The sequence below is a fragment of the Mugil cephalus genome, chromosome 18, assembly GCF_022458985.1.
Source record: "Mugil cephalus isolate CIBA_MC_2020 chromosome 18, CIBA_Mcephalus_1.1, whole genome shotgun sequence".
Classification (NCBI taxonomy): domain Eukaryota; kingdom Metazoa; phylum Chordata; class Actinopteri; order Mugiliformes; family Mugilidae; genus Mugil; species Mugil cephalus.
Genome location: NC_061787.1, coordinates 9,001,844 through 9,018,937, shown reverse-complemented (window position 1 = coordinate 9,018,937; position 17,094 = coordinate 9,001,844). Strand labels below are relative to the sequence as shown.

The 17,094-nt window shown below is 44.3% G+C and overlaps 1 protein-coding gene across 1 annotated transcript in view; it reads right to left on the bottom strand.

Moving 5' to 3' along the window:
* plxdc2b (plexin domain containing 2b) overlaps positions 1 to 16,696 on the bottom strand; it is a 98,271-nt gene extending 81,575 nt beyond the window's left edge. Inside the window, exon 1 of the mRNA XM_047568459.1 lies at positions 16,235 to 16,696. Coding sequence (XP_047424415.1) covers positions 16,235 to 16,328 — 94 coding nt within the window. The 5' untranslated portion in view covers positions 16,329 to 16,696. The remainder of the gene's footprint in view (positions 1 to 16,234) is intronic.
* Between the last annotated feature and the right edge of the window lie 398 nt (positions 16,697 to 17,094).

Sequence of the window (17,094 nt, the reverse complement as noted above, 5' to 3'; positions counted from 1 at the left end):
TGCATGACTGTTTACTGTAAACCTGAAAGAGCACAATAGGTCAGTGTGTTTGCAGCTCCTTAATGTTAACCATCAATTTATCACTTTTGCAGGTTAAAACTGCATCAAAAGACTAAATGCCATCAAATGCTTTGTCAGCGCAAAATAAACCGCATTAAAGCTTTGGTTCTGGCTTTTTAGCCTCCGACACTCTGACTGACTAGTGCAGAACAAACATGAAGTCTTAGAATAAGCTTTTAATTCAAGCGAAGAAGATGAGACATGAAGTTGCGATATTACAGAGTAACATGTGTGAGCACGACTTTAAAAAGATTAAACTTGACATTTGCAGTCAAGTCGTTGCATTTCACTTTGACCTAGTGACCTATCTTTTTAAACGTGAACGGTAACTTGTAGCGGCACTTAGAAAAGGGAGTATTTGTTATCATATTGTCAAGTTTTACTTTTTTATTGTACAGCATATTACATTTCTGAGCTTGAAAAGTCCAAATAAGAGCAGGGAAAGACATGATTGAGGATTTGTTCTCTGAAAATGACCAACGTTATGAAGCTGCACTGACCTTAACAACCCTGAAAGCCTCTCTCTCCGTCAGTGACTTTTCTGTTGTAAGCAAAGATTTATTGCTGAAAGTTCAGAATCTTTTCCCTGCAAATGCCAAGATAAAAAAAAATAGACAACACCAAAACATGCCAGACCACAAGTTGATAAAAAGCAGCCAGCGACACGTCTGGTGTTGCTGCATTTCTTTCCACGCTGACACTCGACGGAGCAACATGTGCTAATCATTTGTCACGTTTTTTGATGAGACACGGTTCATAAAGAGTCCTCCCAACAAATCCTCTTCCTCTTTAAATCAGTTAGTCTCCTTCTCCCGTGGGACTACTTTGCGAGGCCAGACTGAAAGTCTTTACCGAGGCTGTAAAGGTTGAGGAGGCTACGTGCCCATTCAATTGTGTATTTGCCCATCGATTAGAAACCTTTTACCAGTGTCTGTATGTCCATGTTTATATTTGCCTTCGGTCGGGTATTTGTCCGGGCTCTGTTCAGAGCTTTATTTGGCCAAAGGCCGACGCCGCAGTGTTAATGTGTTTGCCTCCCTCTCGGCCAGACGCAGGGATGAATTTAGCCACCGGGGCTGTTGAGTCAAGGAGTCGGGTGGAGGTCTTTTCTTGTCGCGAGGGAAAGGTCAGGGGTCAAGTTGGGGGACGTGCGATCAGAGCGACTGCCTGCTCCGTCTCCCACTGTTCTCCCGCTGTCTGACTCGTCTATATTTAAGCAGTGTTTTTCTTCCTAGCAGTCACAACATGCATGGCGGTGTGGTGGACAGTATCCACTCAAAGCTCTGAACTGAACTCATCCTCAGGCTGTAAGCCCTGATGCAGCAACGCACGGCGACATTACAGACTTCACGGCGGCTCGGGTGCTGTGGCAACAATTTAAATAATGCCCTCTTCAGTTCAACAGTGTCCCTGTTGAGACCTGATATCAAACCGAGCAGCGACCTGCAGGGCTGAAAGATGAAGCCGTGGAGCCGACTCGATCCAGAAATAAACTTTTTAACCGTGCGGTAAAAAAAACAGCTTTAGTCTCTGTGGATATTTTAACCTCCTCACATCCTGTGTCCTCATATGGGGACTTTAGGTTTGTGGTAACTTATTCTGCTTCATTTAGACCCGTTGTCCTCATAAGTGGACGCCTTTATCTGCCATCTAGTGGTGGCAAAGGGTCAATGCACTAGTTGATAGCATGATAGCGGGCACTACAGTGAAATCTTTATTTTGTTTTCATGGTTGAAACTTCTCTATTTATGCTTATTGACTTCTCTAGTTTGATATGACACACACATTTAACACATTCTTAGCTAGTAATTAGCTAATTAGCACCCGTTTGAGGACACTGGGATTGAACATCAGGAGGTTAATGCTTTGATACAAGTGCATGTAGCTGAATTTACATGTATGTTAACCATCTGTTCAGGGTGAGGACGCTGAGTGACAGGTGTGTGCCCTCGTGTTGCTCGCTGTCAACAAAGATCACACATCATCTGACCGCCTAAGCTCCACTCACGCCTCCACCTCTTTTGAACTAGCCAGGAGTTAGGAGGAGTCAGACACTGCCGACTAAGATGGCATCAAGTGTAACTACAGTGTAGACTGCCAGAACTTAAATCACGCCGAAACCGACCCTGTACTCAAGGCTAAAAACGGACTCAATTCAGGGCAGGATTTATGTAGAGAGTTCCTGAAAATTTTTCCCATAAACACTTGAGATGTTATTTACCGGACTGCAACTCAACACCCTGCAGTTTACCTCAAAACCGTCTAAATTGGCTGCTGGCATGATACATTCAGCTTTGTAAAAGCCTTTATTATTTGCTAAACACTTGTCCATTGTGGCCAGTTTAATCGTTGTAATCACAGGTCAAAAGTGCTGATGGTGTGTAGCCGAATTCAACGCAATTTCACAGATATCGGCTACTTGCAACTAACTCACCTTGTAGAAATCTTTCTCGAAAACACAATGAATCGCAATAATCCCATACATTCTCGAATAAAAACATTTTATTGGTGAAAGAATTAGGGGTTTCAAACGTTTCATATACCTTAAAGGCAAGGATTTACTATTATTTAAAATATGGTTAATTTGATCTACTGTCTCATAGGAGACAGACCTTCTTTGACTGTGACAGCACTTTGAAGATACTTAGATTAGGACATTTTGCTTCACATCCTTTTAACTTCAGCACGTTATTGATTTCCAGACTCTTCATCTCTGGCCGGCAGCAGTTGAAGGACATGCTACACAATGAGGTGACGGATGGCGCAGTAGAAGACTGTTAATCAGCTCACATGTACTGTATATATAAATATATATATATAAAAAAATAAACTGGGGCAGGACAAGAAATGGGAGCGGATGGGAGGGGGCAAATGAGAGCTAGATAGCGAGGAGCAGATAGGAACACGGAACAGGAGATGAGGCTCATAAAGCAGCGGCTGCAGTGTTTTCTTGTTCTCCGGGAGGAGACGTGAGCCGTGAGAAGAGGCGGCTTGTTAAAAACACATCCTCAGTCAGCTGATCGGGGTCACTCTGGGCCGCGGTGGGCAGCAGCAGCGGCAGCAGCCGGGCCGATCATTAGAGATCGACTGCTAATCACATGTGACGCGGGAACATTAACAGCAGGAAGCAGGAAATTAGCATCAACTTGACTGAAGGCGGAAAGAGTTTGGGGGCAGCACTCACTGCGTTACAAAATCGGTAGTTCAGTTATTTCTAGTCACATACCTGATATTATGGATTCCACATTTCTGGGTCTTATTTGAGACAAACATTCACTCACGCTCAGCGAGCACGTACTGGTTCTGACCTTTCGGTAAACTCTCCAGTTCATCCTGTTCAGACCTAATTGCTCACAGCGACGATAAATAAGACACAGCATTTCTCCCAGCGTATGATCTCATGATCTGGTCGCCTCCTCTGATGTGAGCTCATTCTCTAAAACCGCCGAAGAAAACACTCCCACAAAACTCCCCGCATGTGGCTCGACATCCGGTAAGACAAAAGGCATCCCAAAACAGGATGTTTTTCCACAAAAAAAAGAAATAAATAAAAAAAAGCGTATGTGTCAGTGCTGGCTTCCTACCACCTTTGAGCTTCTTACTCTTTCAAATGCTTTAGTCATCTTTACTTTGGCCGGCACAATGAAACCCAAGCTTAAAAATACAATGACTAACAAACCGCAAACATTAAGCCACGACCCCTAGGGGTTCTGCAAAGGTACTGCAGGGGAGGGGGCTCATGAGATCTTTGGTTGATTAGACATTTTTTCATACTTTTTTTTTTTAATTTCCCCCCACAAATTCAAATATCTTTAAACCCACATTAAAATTAATCCAACTTATTTTAGTAAAGGGATAAATGGAAGCAGAAGAGATTATCTTTCAGCTGGATATTAGCAATATTAGCAGAAAAGAAGCTATATATAAATATATATAAGAATATGTGAACCTGTGTATTATTTGATTAGCTTAATGTTGAATGCAAAATGATAATAATAATAATGTATATTTACAAATAGCAATAGGCTGAGTTTCATACAGAACACATATAATTTACACACCAGTGTAAATGAGCTTTAGCAGCAGCAAGGAGTTGATATATTACTAAAGGGCTGAGTAATGGGGAGACACCTTGAACAGAAAACCTAAGCCATTCGGAGTTGGTTCAGCCAAAAAGGACATCAAGAGACTTATTCATATTCATATTGCCCGCACTCATTTTCAATTTTGTCTCCTTGTCCATTTCAGGGCATATATTACTGGTTTGGCAGCTCTCTGCAGAGAGGTCATTTCATATTTGACCCCCATCCAATATGGAGGCAGGTTTTTCATCTTACCAAGCCAAAGATAAAGCGAAAGAGAGAATTTAATGCATCAGAGCCGTCAAATTATGTCTCAACAAGTGGCTATTTATGACGTGAATGAATGTGTTTAGATGTAGTTGGGTTGGCAGCAGGCAGGTCCCAGTTGCAATGATGCACAGTGTGTTGGCACCTTGACCAACTCTAGACTGTGTGATACCAGAGGCCTTGAGCTGAACAGGGAGCTGGCCAGACATTTAATCAATAGCTGGACCTCCTGAAGTCGAGGCACATATCAGCTTTTAGATGCTGTGGGACACCAGTGCAATGATAAACTTCTCAGTAACACCACTGGGTTGGACAGCAACACACAAATAAGGATGGATGTTCAAGGAAAAAAAAGACATTTTTTGGTCTATTTTACCTTTATGTGGAAGACCACAAGAGCAAAACACAACATTAAACAAGACATATAAATAATAGAAATAGGACAACATAGCAGAAGATGGAACATCCGCCTGCGCATAAAACAAGCTTGAAGTGTTTGAGTTACCGTAACTCATCAATTCAAAATTCAAAGTGTGGCTGAACACTAGGAAGTTGTGCTTTCTGGGGTGGTGGAAAAAGCTGCCATTACGGTAATTATGACACCGCTGCTGTTGGCTGCAGGTTGGAGAGCGATGCAAGACTGGGGAGCCCCAGGAAGAGAGTTGTCTGGAGGAATTTGTTGGTAAAAACGAAGTTAATTACACCCTAGAGATGTCATGAAGGTCTTCCAGACAAAAGCACCACAGTACACCCAGTTTTCAGCCACACTTTGAATATTTTCAATAGAGCAAACCACTGTGAGTTACGGTAATTCAAATAGAGCGTCTTTTAACGTGTCACCAGCGATACGTTCGGGCTTTAAAGGGTTAAAACAAACGCTCCATTTTGCAAAATTGTGCATCTTGTTTTGTTGCTGTGTTATGGGATGGTGCCATGACTGTGGTTGTGGTTTTGAAACCTGAGACGTTGAAACATTCAAACATTCAAACACAGGTTTGAAACCTTGTAAATTGTCTTCAGAAAATTTATATTTCAACACGATAGAACAGATCTGATTTTTTTTTTCCAGATTTGAATTACGCAAAAACATTGACATGCTCTTAACCCTTAACTTTTTTTCTAAAATGTTGAATTTTCTAAAGTATTTCATTAAAAAAAACTAATATATTTTACAGTAAACAGTTACAGTTGTTACTGCCCAGTGTATATTTTGACATCTCAATGCCTCCGTACGTCCGTGGGTGAATAGAAATCTTTTGTTGTCACTCCACCTGATTGCAAAACAACAACAACAACAACAACAAAACATATTCCCAATTAAACTTCTCACGCTAATTTACTTGTCATCTACTTAGTGAAGTCTGAGGCACAGGAGACAAGTGACTTTAAGTGGGAGTCAATTACCTCTTCATGATGCCGTTAGAGCTCCTTTCTAAAGATCCTGCGTTAAACACACACAAGTTGTTTGTCACTTTGTTGACAGGACGTCGTTATCCGCCTACAGTGAATGTATGGCAGCTTCATAATACACACACTCCTAATGGGATTATGAACAACTAATACTTTTATCACACAGAGCAGCTCAACTTTTTTTTTTTTTTTTGAAGAAACCAACAGGAAAGGAACATGCTTAATATTCCAAAACATGTTCATACCCAGTCGCACATGACTAATACCTGTATTTAATGAGGGAGTCAGACCAAAGCTTGCACAGCAGCCAATTTCGTGCCGTCTAAGCCAAACCCCAGACTTTGATCTATTGCCGTCATTAAACTCACTTGTGTATCGTAACATGTGGACACTTCACTGCACCCGGACCTCCCTTGATATCAGGTTAGGTGTCCTTGCTTGAGCACATAAGAAAAACACGGTAAACTCCAGACCCCTGGATTGAGACCTGGGAGTCTCTAATAACCCCGGCCACAGCATGGGAACACTGTTAACCGTGTCTCCCGCTTTCTCCGACTCAACACAATGCGCAGGCAGCAGTCGCAGCGCTCACACCTTGCAATTCATCCCCACAAAGACTCAAAGAAAACCACTGCTCCTGGCTCGGTCAGCAACGCTCAGCTAGCGAGCTACTGGCACGGAGACAGAAACCTGAAAGCCTGGCACAAACGAAACCATTTACCAGAACCACTTGTTGATGTGTATGGTCTGGCTCACTTTTTGTTTAATCAAGTTCACATTTCTGTGTTAGATCAAGTCAGGACAAGAAAAAAAAAAAAAGTGATAAAGCGGGATCCGATTTGTAGATTTGAGCATTTTCTTGTCGTGTATGTTGTTTGGGAAGTATCTTGTTTGTATATACAGCTTAGGAGCTCTTTGAGCTTAGTTTATGTATGTTGGACAAGGTACCAAGTACAATGAATATACATGGTTCAATCTGTTAGTATGAGTATTGTCTGTGAACGTCTGAGGAACAAAATGTTGGATTCAAGTGCAAGACAGTGTTTTTTTTTCTCTCGGTAAAGTCACCAACAAACGCGAAGCAAGAACTTTTTTTTTTTTTTTTTTTAAAAACGACACAAATGGAAGTGCTGCATCATCATCCATTATAAATGACTGGCCATCTTGTTTACAGATTTAGAATGAGATCAGTGCAAGCGTAGGAGGTCAGGCAGCTGGAGGACAAGCTTGTCCAAGACTGTGCGCTCCAAACAAAAATCTCCCTGACCTCCAGAAACCTCTGCTGGCTTCTTGGAAAGCTTCCTTTATTCATCTATTCCTGGCAGGCCTGATGTCTGAAGGGTTAAGTGATGAGCAACATGGCCGGCAAAAAGCCTTACAGCTGTGTTACGAAAAATGACTGTTAAATCTCGATGGCTCATTCGGGGAGGGAATTTGCAAAACAAGACGCAGAACAATGTTAACCGTTCTCTACCCAGCAAGCACAGACACAGATGACGATGTCCAACTTTAATTCCCTGAAGCCGCGGAGCTGACACATCTGAGTCGGCTTGATTTTCAGTGGCATTCAGTGTTTCAAGACATGATATTATGACGTGCCAAAACACGTCTCAGAGCATTTAGAACAATGATGTGTTAACTAGAGGAATGCATGACAACAGCAAAACCAAGTTTTCACAACCTGAACATTTGTTCTGTCAATACACATTATGGATGCAAGGTGGAAAACAGAAAACAACTTTGATGCCATCATCAAAGTCTGCCTCCTCACACAGAAATACTCCAGTGGCTATAAACCTTTTTCATTTCACCCAAAAATGCTCCGGCTTGTCAGAGTCTCGCACTCTGTGTTGCACTTTGAAAAGCTGCTGCTGCGGGGCATACTTGTTCTTTGTCAGGATGAGTTTGGTTTGGGGAGAGAAACTTCTGGACAGGGGACGTGGAGACACTTTCCAGGCAGAGTAACAAAGGCAGCGCTGTTTGGACCTACAGCAAGGAAAAACACGTCAATGTCTTCAACTGTTCGCCGAGCGCAGTTCACAACATCGCTTGAACGGACTCGAGTGTCTGTCTGTCACGGCGCTGCCATACGTTACACCAGGCGGCTTCGATTTAGAGGAGGGAGGGAGCCACCGACAGCACGTTATAAAAGTGGAATGGATGGCTCCCAGTGTGAACACGTCATTAACATGATAAACAGACCAATAAACACATCAAACTCAGCTTGGGTTGGGAGTCAGCTCAAATTTGATTGCACTCACTAAAAGAAGAAGGTGTTTGCTGACACAGTGAACCTCAGAAAATCAAGAAATCCATCACACGAGTGCAGCCGGTGACAGTCGACCATTAGCTAAAACTCGCCACCACGAAAGGTTGCGACATTAAATTAAAAACAATATTTAAAAGTCATATAATGCTAGAAAACCTAACTTCTTGAGCTCAGACATGCACAAAGGCTTCTAATTTGTACCTGTATCTCTGGAGTGTTGACATATTTTTATAGATTTATAGCTATGCTAACTAAGCTAGCGCTTTCCACAGCTGACGTCTCCTATAAGGAGACTTTAAATGTGTGCTAGGCTACAACATTGTACTAAAATTGAAAATAATGTTAAAGCTAAAAGTTAGCATCATTTCCAATATATTACAACATTCTGGCTAGTTTGTGTTTAAAGTATGACTGCTTTGTTTACACATACTTACTAGCAAAACAGGAGTTGTGGTAGATTTGTGAACTGTTGTTCGGAGAGGAAATGTTAGCACAGGGTCTGGCATCATGGTGCCATTTTTACAGGAAGAGTTTATATCGGTTGAAGAGTCTAAGCTGTCGTAATTTTGCTAACTTTTTCTGCACGAAGGACGAAGGCCATGGATGTTCATTTCACAGTAGTCGGTGAGTTAATTTATTGTAATTTATTTGTTTATCTTCTTAATTAATAGATCTACGGTAAATGTAGACCTTTCCTTCATTACATTTCTTGCTCATTAGCTTGTTAAACTAGATATGGGCAGTTGCCTAGCAGTAGTTTTCTCACGACTCACAGCCCATGTTGCAACTTGGACGGCCAACATTTTGTGTACATGATTTTCCGTGGTGTAATTGCGAGCTGACACGTCACTGAAAGATCTGATTCACCAGGCAGATCTAGAAAGTCCTGGGTAGGGGTTTAGCAACAGTTCAGTTTGAAAAGTCAAAATGGTGTCAATGGAAAACTGAAGTTTTGGCACCAATACCAAAACAACTCCTAGTCATAACTCAAGAGATGTGACTAAAGCCAGATTTTTTTTAACCGAGTCCGACAAACCTCTTAAATGTTTCCAACAGCCCCTAAAATCTAAATAAACACACCTAAGAGTCTGAGTAGGCCGTCAATGCCAAATTTCAATCAGGACAGAGGATTGCATGCATTTAAAAGATGGAGACTAAAACCAAGAAGGCAACAATACAAACTGCTGCACGAGGACGGACAGAGGAAGACAGATACACAGTGTGAGAAGCAAAGGCATGTAGCAGCATGCCATAAGCCCCATGAGTGACACTTGCTTTTGCAGGACAAAGCCAAGCCGCCGCTCCTGCTGGGTTTAGGATATGAAGCCCGCCGCAGGGTGGTGTGACAGGCTCCTGTGCTGGGTGGACACCTTATCTACTTTCAGCATGTCTGGACTTTGAGAATCACCGCCTCCCCTCTGCTTTATGGGCCTTTGAACGTTCCTCATTCATCAGAGCGGTGCAGGCACTGCTTGCAGAAGCAGCAGGAACCGTACGTGATTTTCACATTTTGCAAAGCTGGTTTATGTTGTGATGCACAACTATCAGTGCGTTTACATGCGCAGCTTAATCGAGCTACGCTCAGTCCTTGTCCCAGTTTACATGCAGCGGAGAAAATCGAATAAATGACAAGAACATGTCCTCCTCCTCCACACTAGGTGGCGATGTGTGTCTTTTCAGCTAGTTAACATCATGTTAATACAGCCCGCTTTCCGGTTGACCTATTACAAAATATAATAAACAAGAATCGTTCATGCAGCAGACCGGCATTTCAAACAATAGTAATTTTTTAAAATCTCGTACGTAATGTGTGCGTTACTTCTGGTGCAGATAAGATGCACACTATCCCTCAGACGGTTCTTCTACCAGCTCTGTTTACCTTCTTCTTCCGCGACCGGCTTTCTTGAATGCTTTTGTTCCAGGGTCACACTCCAACGCAGCAGTTATGCCAAAGAAAACCGAATTCGTAGTCGGAGTAACGTGTTTACATGCACTTAAGTTCTCCAGTTATAGTCTGATTAAGGCAATAATTTGTTCTTTTCACGTATATGTAAAAGTATTTGCATAGAGGCACCTGCTCTGGTGTGTTTGGTTGTAAATGTAGTCATTATATGTCTATTATTTCACTCGGTGAGTTCCATTTGATATAAATAAAGGGAAAATGTCTGAATCAAGCATGAAATCATGACATCTGTGTTTCCCATCATTACTTCTTTGAGTCATTTTAAAGGTCAAAAGGGACCCCTGTTCATATCCAGCTGAAGGAGTCGTTTTATGCTATGAAACACATAAACTTAAGCAGTTAAACCCGAGGCTATTGTCTTTAAATACCAGGGGTTTGCCAGCGTGCGGCCTCAGTGCTCTCTAATATCTGTTGCGGTTCAACGAGTCCCTCAAAAATCCTCGTGAACATCAAATCAGCCAAACTGGAGAAACGTGTGCACCAATGATTCAACGCTCCAGCGGTTCTCAGCATGGTAGCACAGGCAGAAAAGTAGAGGCATTGTCCATGTGAATGGTATTAACATGGGCTGGATTAACTTCAAAGGACAAATGCATCTTAAAAGATTGTCCGCAATGCGAAAGGAGGGCCAATATAAAGTATGTTGCTCAGCATCTGAAGAGAGGCTCTATCATTCAACAGTGAAACAGAAACTGTCTCCACCAACCTTAGACACTCAGGAAGGAACATACTCCTTAAAAATGACTAATACCAAAGTAAATGACCCAACGATCCAACTCATAGTGTGTTCTACTGCCAGAACAAAAAGGGACGGAAAGTGACAAGTGGTCTTGTTGAAGGACGAAGCTCAGTTTGGCTGAGATCCTGGAAGGACGGCCATGTAGGACCATAGAGCCTACAGAGAGAACTGGAGGAAAGTCAACTGTTGTAATAACCTTTTGGACGACAAACACCTGACGACGTAATTTGCCACTGTTAGTTGCAGAACTGTTCAAAACAAAGTTGTTTTAGTGTCATATCTCATACTAGGAGATTTTATTTGCCCTCTGTTAACATCAGCTTGGCCCAAACCAAGACGTCACGTTTTCCCTTTCGCTGCCTTTAGCCGATCAGTCGTCAAGTTTTAAACTTCCAGAAATTTAAACCAAATTTCTGGAAAATGCGAATTAAAGCACAATTTTCATCTGCTTTCGCTTTTTATACCAACATTAGGAGTTGAGTGCATTCAGATAAAGAGTTCTTCCATCTGGTGCCACGTACAGTGGAAGAACCAGAGTCAGACCTCAAACAACAGAAACCCATGTGGAAAATAATACATTTAAAGAAAGCCTCCACCAAAGAGAGCGTTCTGTCTCTTTGGTGGAGAGGCAGTTTGAGTGACATTTAAGCTCCTAGTCCCATGCTCCATGTACATTACAATTTATTCACTGAGCCTCTTTCCATCGGACGCTTTGTTTTTATGGTGAGTTATAAAACGAACATAAAAACAGGAGCAAGAAAATGTTTTTTTTCCAACAGTAGGACTTGTTGGATTCCTGACACACCAGCGCGCTAGCATTGCTTGATGGAAAACTGCCATTGCTGTTTTTTATTTCTTCATTTTTGCCATTTTTTGCTGCAGCAATTTGGAGCTACCATATTTTTCTAGTTAACATTACGTCCTGGTCGTTATACTTTTTTTTATATATATACATATATTCTGCTACTTTATATAAGATCAAATTGCATATGTTATGGGCTGTGGGGATCAATTCTCTCATTTATTTTATGCATAATGTTGGAGTGTAGTTTTTATTCTAGTACAGTAGCCTTCTTATAAACTGTGAAGGTTTGCAAAGTTGGGGAACTGCCCGTTTTTCCAAGCCCCCGCCTTTTCTTCGTTATCCTCAAACTTTCCCCTCCAGGCAAAAGAAAACACGGCTCCTCCCACCTAAATAAAAACCATTTTCCTCGCTCCACTCCTCCGCTGATGATGCCTCACACGGCACAGCATCCCTCCGCAGAGTCAACAGGAGGAGCAGATAACAGCCCGACTGTGGTCTACTGCCGCCGCTCCGCTCATCCGCGGAGAAGGGATGTTTGTCATGAGTGGAAAATGCTCGTCATCCCGTCGGCCCGAAACCGCTGACATTCAGATCAGCGCTGCTTGAACCGTCACCAGCTCCTTCTCCCTGACCTTTTCAAGCCCCGCCTGACAGACGCGATTTTGGATTTTCGCTCGCTCTGATTTAACTAAACAAATCTAGGGGGAGAGAAGAGGAGAAGATGCCCACGGGAGTGATGATGTGATAACTCACAATGATGTGATAACTCAGGCAGAACGCTGCAACAATTGGAAGCGAAAGGAGCTTTTGAACCACATGAAAGACAATCAGAAAAAGCCTTAAGAGGAGCTTAACTGCACTGGCCATCATTAACTAGTGGCCTCTTCGCTCTTTGTTTCGGAGCCCATTGAACTCTGTGTGGTGCTCCGGCCCTCTCGAACCGTCAGGTTGAGATTCTTCCCGGGACTTAAAGGGGGCGGAGAGCTGAGCGTCAAGGGCCAGGCGTGACTAATGCAGGAACCTGGTGCTGCTGTTGCATGCTGGTACGAAGGGGGGGGGGGGGGGGGGGGGGGTGACCCTGCCTCCCCCGCCTCCCCGCCTCCGCCATGTATGGCATGGCCCACTGTTGCCGCATACAGGGCAGCACAATAACCCCAGCCACCACCACCGCCGCCGCCGCTACCCCTCCCTGTCTGTCACCCCCGTCCTCATACCTCCCCGCCCCCGTCATCCATTCACGGCAGCTCCTTTCAGCAGGTCATTCAGAGGGCCAATAAAGAAGCCGGCTCATTCTGCGCGTTCTGAAATGTGCAATGTCAGAAGGAGGCAAGGGACGGGGGACGGGGGGGAGGAACGGCGGGGGTGAGATTCCAAGAAGGCTTACAATCTCCTCACTAAAGGAGACTGAGCCTCACTTTGTGTCCGCAGACAGTTTGCGCTGGGAATCATCTCCTGAGCGTGACAAAAGGGAAGAGGGAGGCGTGGCAGCGTTTGTCATGAAAAGCCATGTTTCCATCCAAACACTTGTCCAAGGGAAATCAGAAAATCCATTCGCAGTTCAGGACACTATTATCGAGTTGGTTAAACAGCTGCTAAGAGGGTGCACGGAAATGAACTCAATGCAAAAGCGCGGAAAAAAAAAACAAATATGATGTGGCGCCCCAGCAAGCACCAACACCTTTTTCACAGTATTTTAGCTTTCGCCTCTTTTGTCGTGCAGAAAAACAGGTGGATGGAAATGTATCGAATGTAGGGCTGGCCAAACATGTATATTACGGTATTTTTCTTTTCATGAATAATCACGTGTTCACAACATTTTCTACTGGTTGAGAGAGGAATTAATGCAGTAGATTGACTAAGGACGGACTATTTTACTGTGATGATGAGTAAATATTGTAGAATAATCCCACACTAGCAGTAAAACAGGTTAGCATGGCCCCGCGTTAGCACTGCCTGCTGATTTGGAAATCCAGAGACATTTACAGCTCGAATAAAAAATAAAATTATTAAGATGAATCAAAGAAACAGGGACAATAACGGGTTCATTTACTTTGACATATTTATTCCTATTTAAACTGCTATGTCTGTAACGTCAACAGTAGCGCGACCGACTACCGTAATACCTGTAGTCTGCGTGCAACACTTTTTTTCTCATTCATAAAAAGCTAAAATTGGGGACATTTTTCGGGGACAGCTTTAGCCGAGGGACAGGTCTTTTTTTGGCACAAGTCTTCTCGTTTTCACACCTTTCCATCTTCACCACAGTGACGCAGTAACCCCATACGTTCAGAACGCTGTGTAATCAAACACACCTGTATATTAAAAACTGGAAAGTATTCTGTATGAACCCGTATACCAGCCAGATCTAATCGAATGTCACAGAGATGGGACACGTTCCCACCTAATCAGTGTAGTAGTAATGAGTGTTTTTGTTTGCAGACACCTGTAGTGTCACACGTGACTCACTCCTGAAGGTCTGCTAGCGGGTTTGTCGGCCACGGAGCTCAGCGAATGCAGGTATTTTCACAAACACGAAACCGGATCCAAAAATCCATGAAACTCTTTTGAGGGCCAGCGTGTTCCTCCGCAGCTCACATTCCTCTGCGCCTCTACGAGCGCGGCCGTGTGCTCGCGTCGACTGCAGAGGCAGCCGCTGGCAGCATGATGGATGAGGAGCGAGCGCGTTGGAGCCGGGGACGTCCACATCGCTGCAGCCTGCGAGCGGCCTTAACCCTCCGTCAACCCTCCGCGAAGTGTGCAAAAGAAACTCCCAGCATCCACAGCGAAAAAAAAAAACGAAATTCCACACGCGACCGCAATCTTAGCACATTAGCAGCCTTCAGCGCAGGCTTTTGAATCAGACCACATCATTACACGAGGCAGGACCCTCTCTCTCACGCTCCTATTCCTCCGTCGCACATGCTCCACAGACTCAAGTGGAACATCTCCTTTACTCCGCATTGAGAAAAGCACCGAACTGAACCCCAAAATCATTCAGAGAGTAACACTGCCGGATCCATCACAGAGCCGCAGAGTGAAAGCTTTAAAAAATGATGCACTAAGCTGACAGGATGTTGTGTAATTTTGCCCAGATGTTCTCCACTGCTCATCTAACTAATAAATGCGAGGAAGGGAAATGAATGCTTCAACCAGACCTCATATGTCAGGCTGCTGCTGGAGCTGGAGCTGGAGCTGGAGCTGCTGAGGCACTTTCAGAGACTCTTAGAGCTCTTTTCTGGTCGTGAATGGCGCATTATGTGTCCCCAACGGACTCACAGAGAAGTGGAGGAGTCCACCTGTGCTCTATTAATACAACCCCCATCCAAGGAAGGACGGGGGCCGCTCCTTCCGGCAGCTTCGAGGTCAGTCTACGACAAGGGAAGCACCTCGGCCAGATGTCTAAAAATACTGTCCTACATACACGGATCAGGCGTAACATTATGACCACCGTACTAAGACTGCGTAGGTCTTCGGAGGGTGTCCTGTGGTGTTTGCTAACAGGATGATGTCAGTGGGAGTCTTTGGGTTCTGTGTGTTGAAGGGAAGGGGCCTCTAGTGCATCCAACAGATACTTAATCAGGAGAATTTGATGCACTTCATGTTTTTTGAGTCGTTCCTAAACCGTTGCTATGGGTCAGCGGGTGCTACATATCTAAGTAGCATCCACACGGATGCCAGGTCCAAAAGTTTTCCCAGCAGACGAGATGTTTCTCTGCTGTGTCAGTCCGACGGCCGTCGAAAGAGAAACATCAATTCCAGGAAAGATATGACTGTGCGGATGTGCGAGACATGACATGACACAAAACGCGGCTGCCGGCGCCTCTCCCCAAACAGAGCCACACCTTCCTGTTGACGCCGTGGTCTGCGCTCACACACCAGAGCGTTTCTTTTAAACCGCTGATCTGATACGTGGTGTAAATCCGCTGCCAGCGATAACAGATCTCGCCTGCTCTCGGGACAGAACTTGAACTTATTCCACCTTCTGTGGGAGGCCAATGTGGGGTGAAGCAGATTTGATGTGAGGAAGACTTTCTTCACGCCGGTGTCTTCATCCTCCAGTTACAATCAACGATGCAGGTGAAATAGGAGAGGAAGCACCTGCCTGCTCTATCACACCTTTCCTGCTACAACAGAGCTGTTTATAGTCTCAGACTGAATCTTATAGGATATTCAGAGGCAATTACTCAAGGTTCCCACATGCTGAGTTGCTGAGACATGAATAGGTAGCAGCAGTTCATGCAAATATGGAAATGCAATTAACTGAACCTTGGAGAAGTTGTGAAAATATGTTAATTAGAAAAAAACAAAGCCTCTGATCTAGATCTAGATCTGGCAGCCTCATTCAGGATAATGATTCCTAAAAATAATAAAAAGAGAAGGAGCCTCGGGGGAGTCTGTCCACTCACACATACATACATACATACATACAGACACACACTCACACGGAGCCTCTGGTGCAGTTTAAACCTGACACACTGAGGATCTCTGCTGCAACAAACAATGCAATCTGTACAACAACAAAGTCACTCCGGTGCAGAAGCAACTCCACCTGTGCGTGCATCATTTTCTTTTTTCTTTGCACGTCGACTTCTGCAAGCCAACTTCGTTAATAAAGACACGGTCGCTCGTTTTTTCTTACCGTCACCGGCCGCGATCTCGCCTCGCACGCTCCCCAAGCACTGGCAAACTAAAACAACTCCAACCAGAAGGTCGAACGTCTTCGCAGCCGCCATATCCAAGTTGTGATTTCTCCTCTATATCCTCCCGTTTGGTTTTTGCAGAGTCCGTCTCTCTCTCTCATGCACCGGCGCCGCCGCTTCCCCCCGACACAACTCTCCTGCCTCTGCTTTTTAAAAGGGAAACCTGCCTGCGCTGCACTGAGCTGTTAGGCTCCTCTTTTTTTTTTTTTTTTTTTTTTTTTTTTTGTTCCAGCGTGTGCCACACCGCTGCGCGCTCCTGTCCAGTAGACGCGCTCCTTCAAAATAAACCAAACGAACGCGAGAAGGGGAAAAAGTTCACGGCGTGGAGGCGCATCTCAATCCCTCACTGTGCTCTCATCCCACCGCGGAGAGGTGCGGAGTGTGTGTGAGAGAGAGGGAGGGAGGGAGGCTAATGCGCTCCTGGAGAAGACAGTGCGCCCCCCCCTCCCTTCATCAACTCCTCAGAGCCAATGACTCCTCTCCTTCTCCTGGATGTGTGCTCAAGAAGCCGAGGAGGCAAAACGCACCGAGCTGGCAGTCACATTCCGCCTCTGGGTGTTTGGGGTGATTTCTGCATCTTGTCTGACAAGCGGTGCTTGAGTGATGTGGAAAAATGTCGGGAGCAGAGATGCGTTTGGAGCTGCTGGTGCTGCAGACGTTTCTATCCCTTTTCAGAGGGGTTTGTTTTTATGAATTCCGCGCCAAAAGGTATTTCAGGTGGTTCAAGTCGAGTTTGATGACAGGTTTTAGGCTTATTTTCAAGGTGCGACCCGTTCAATTCTTATTTTCGTCTTCTAAA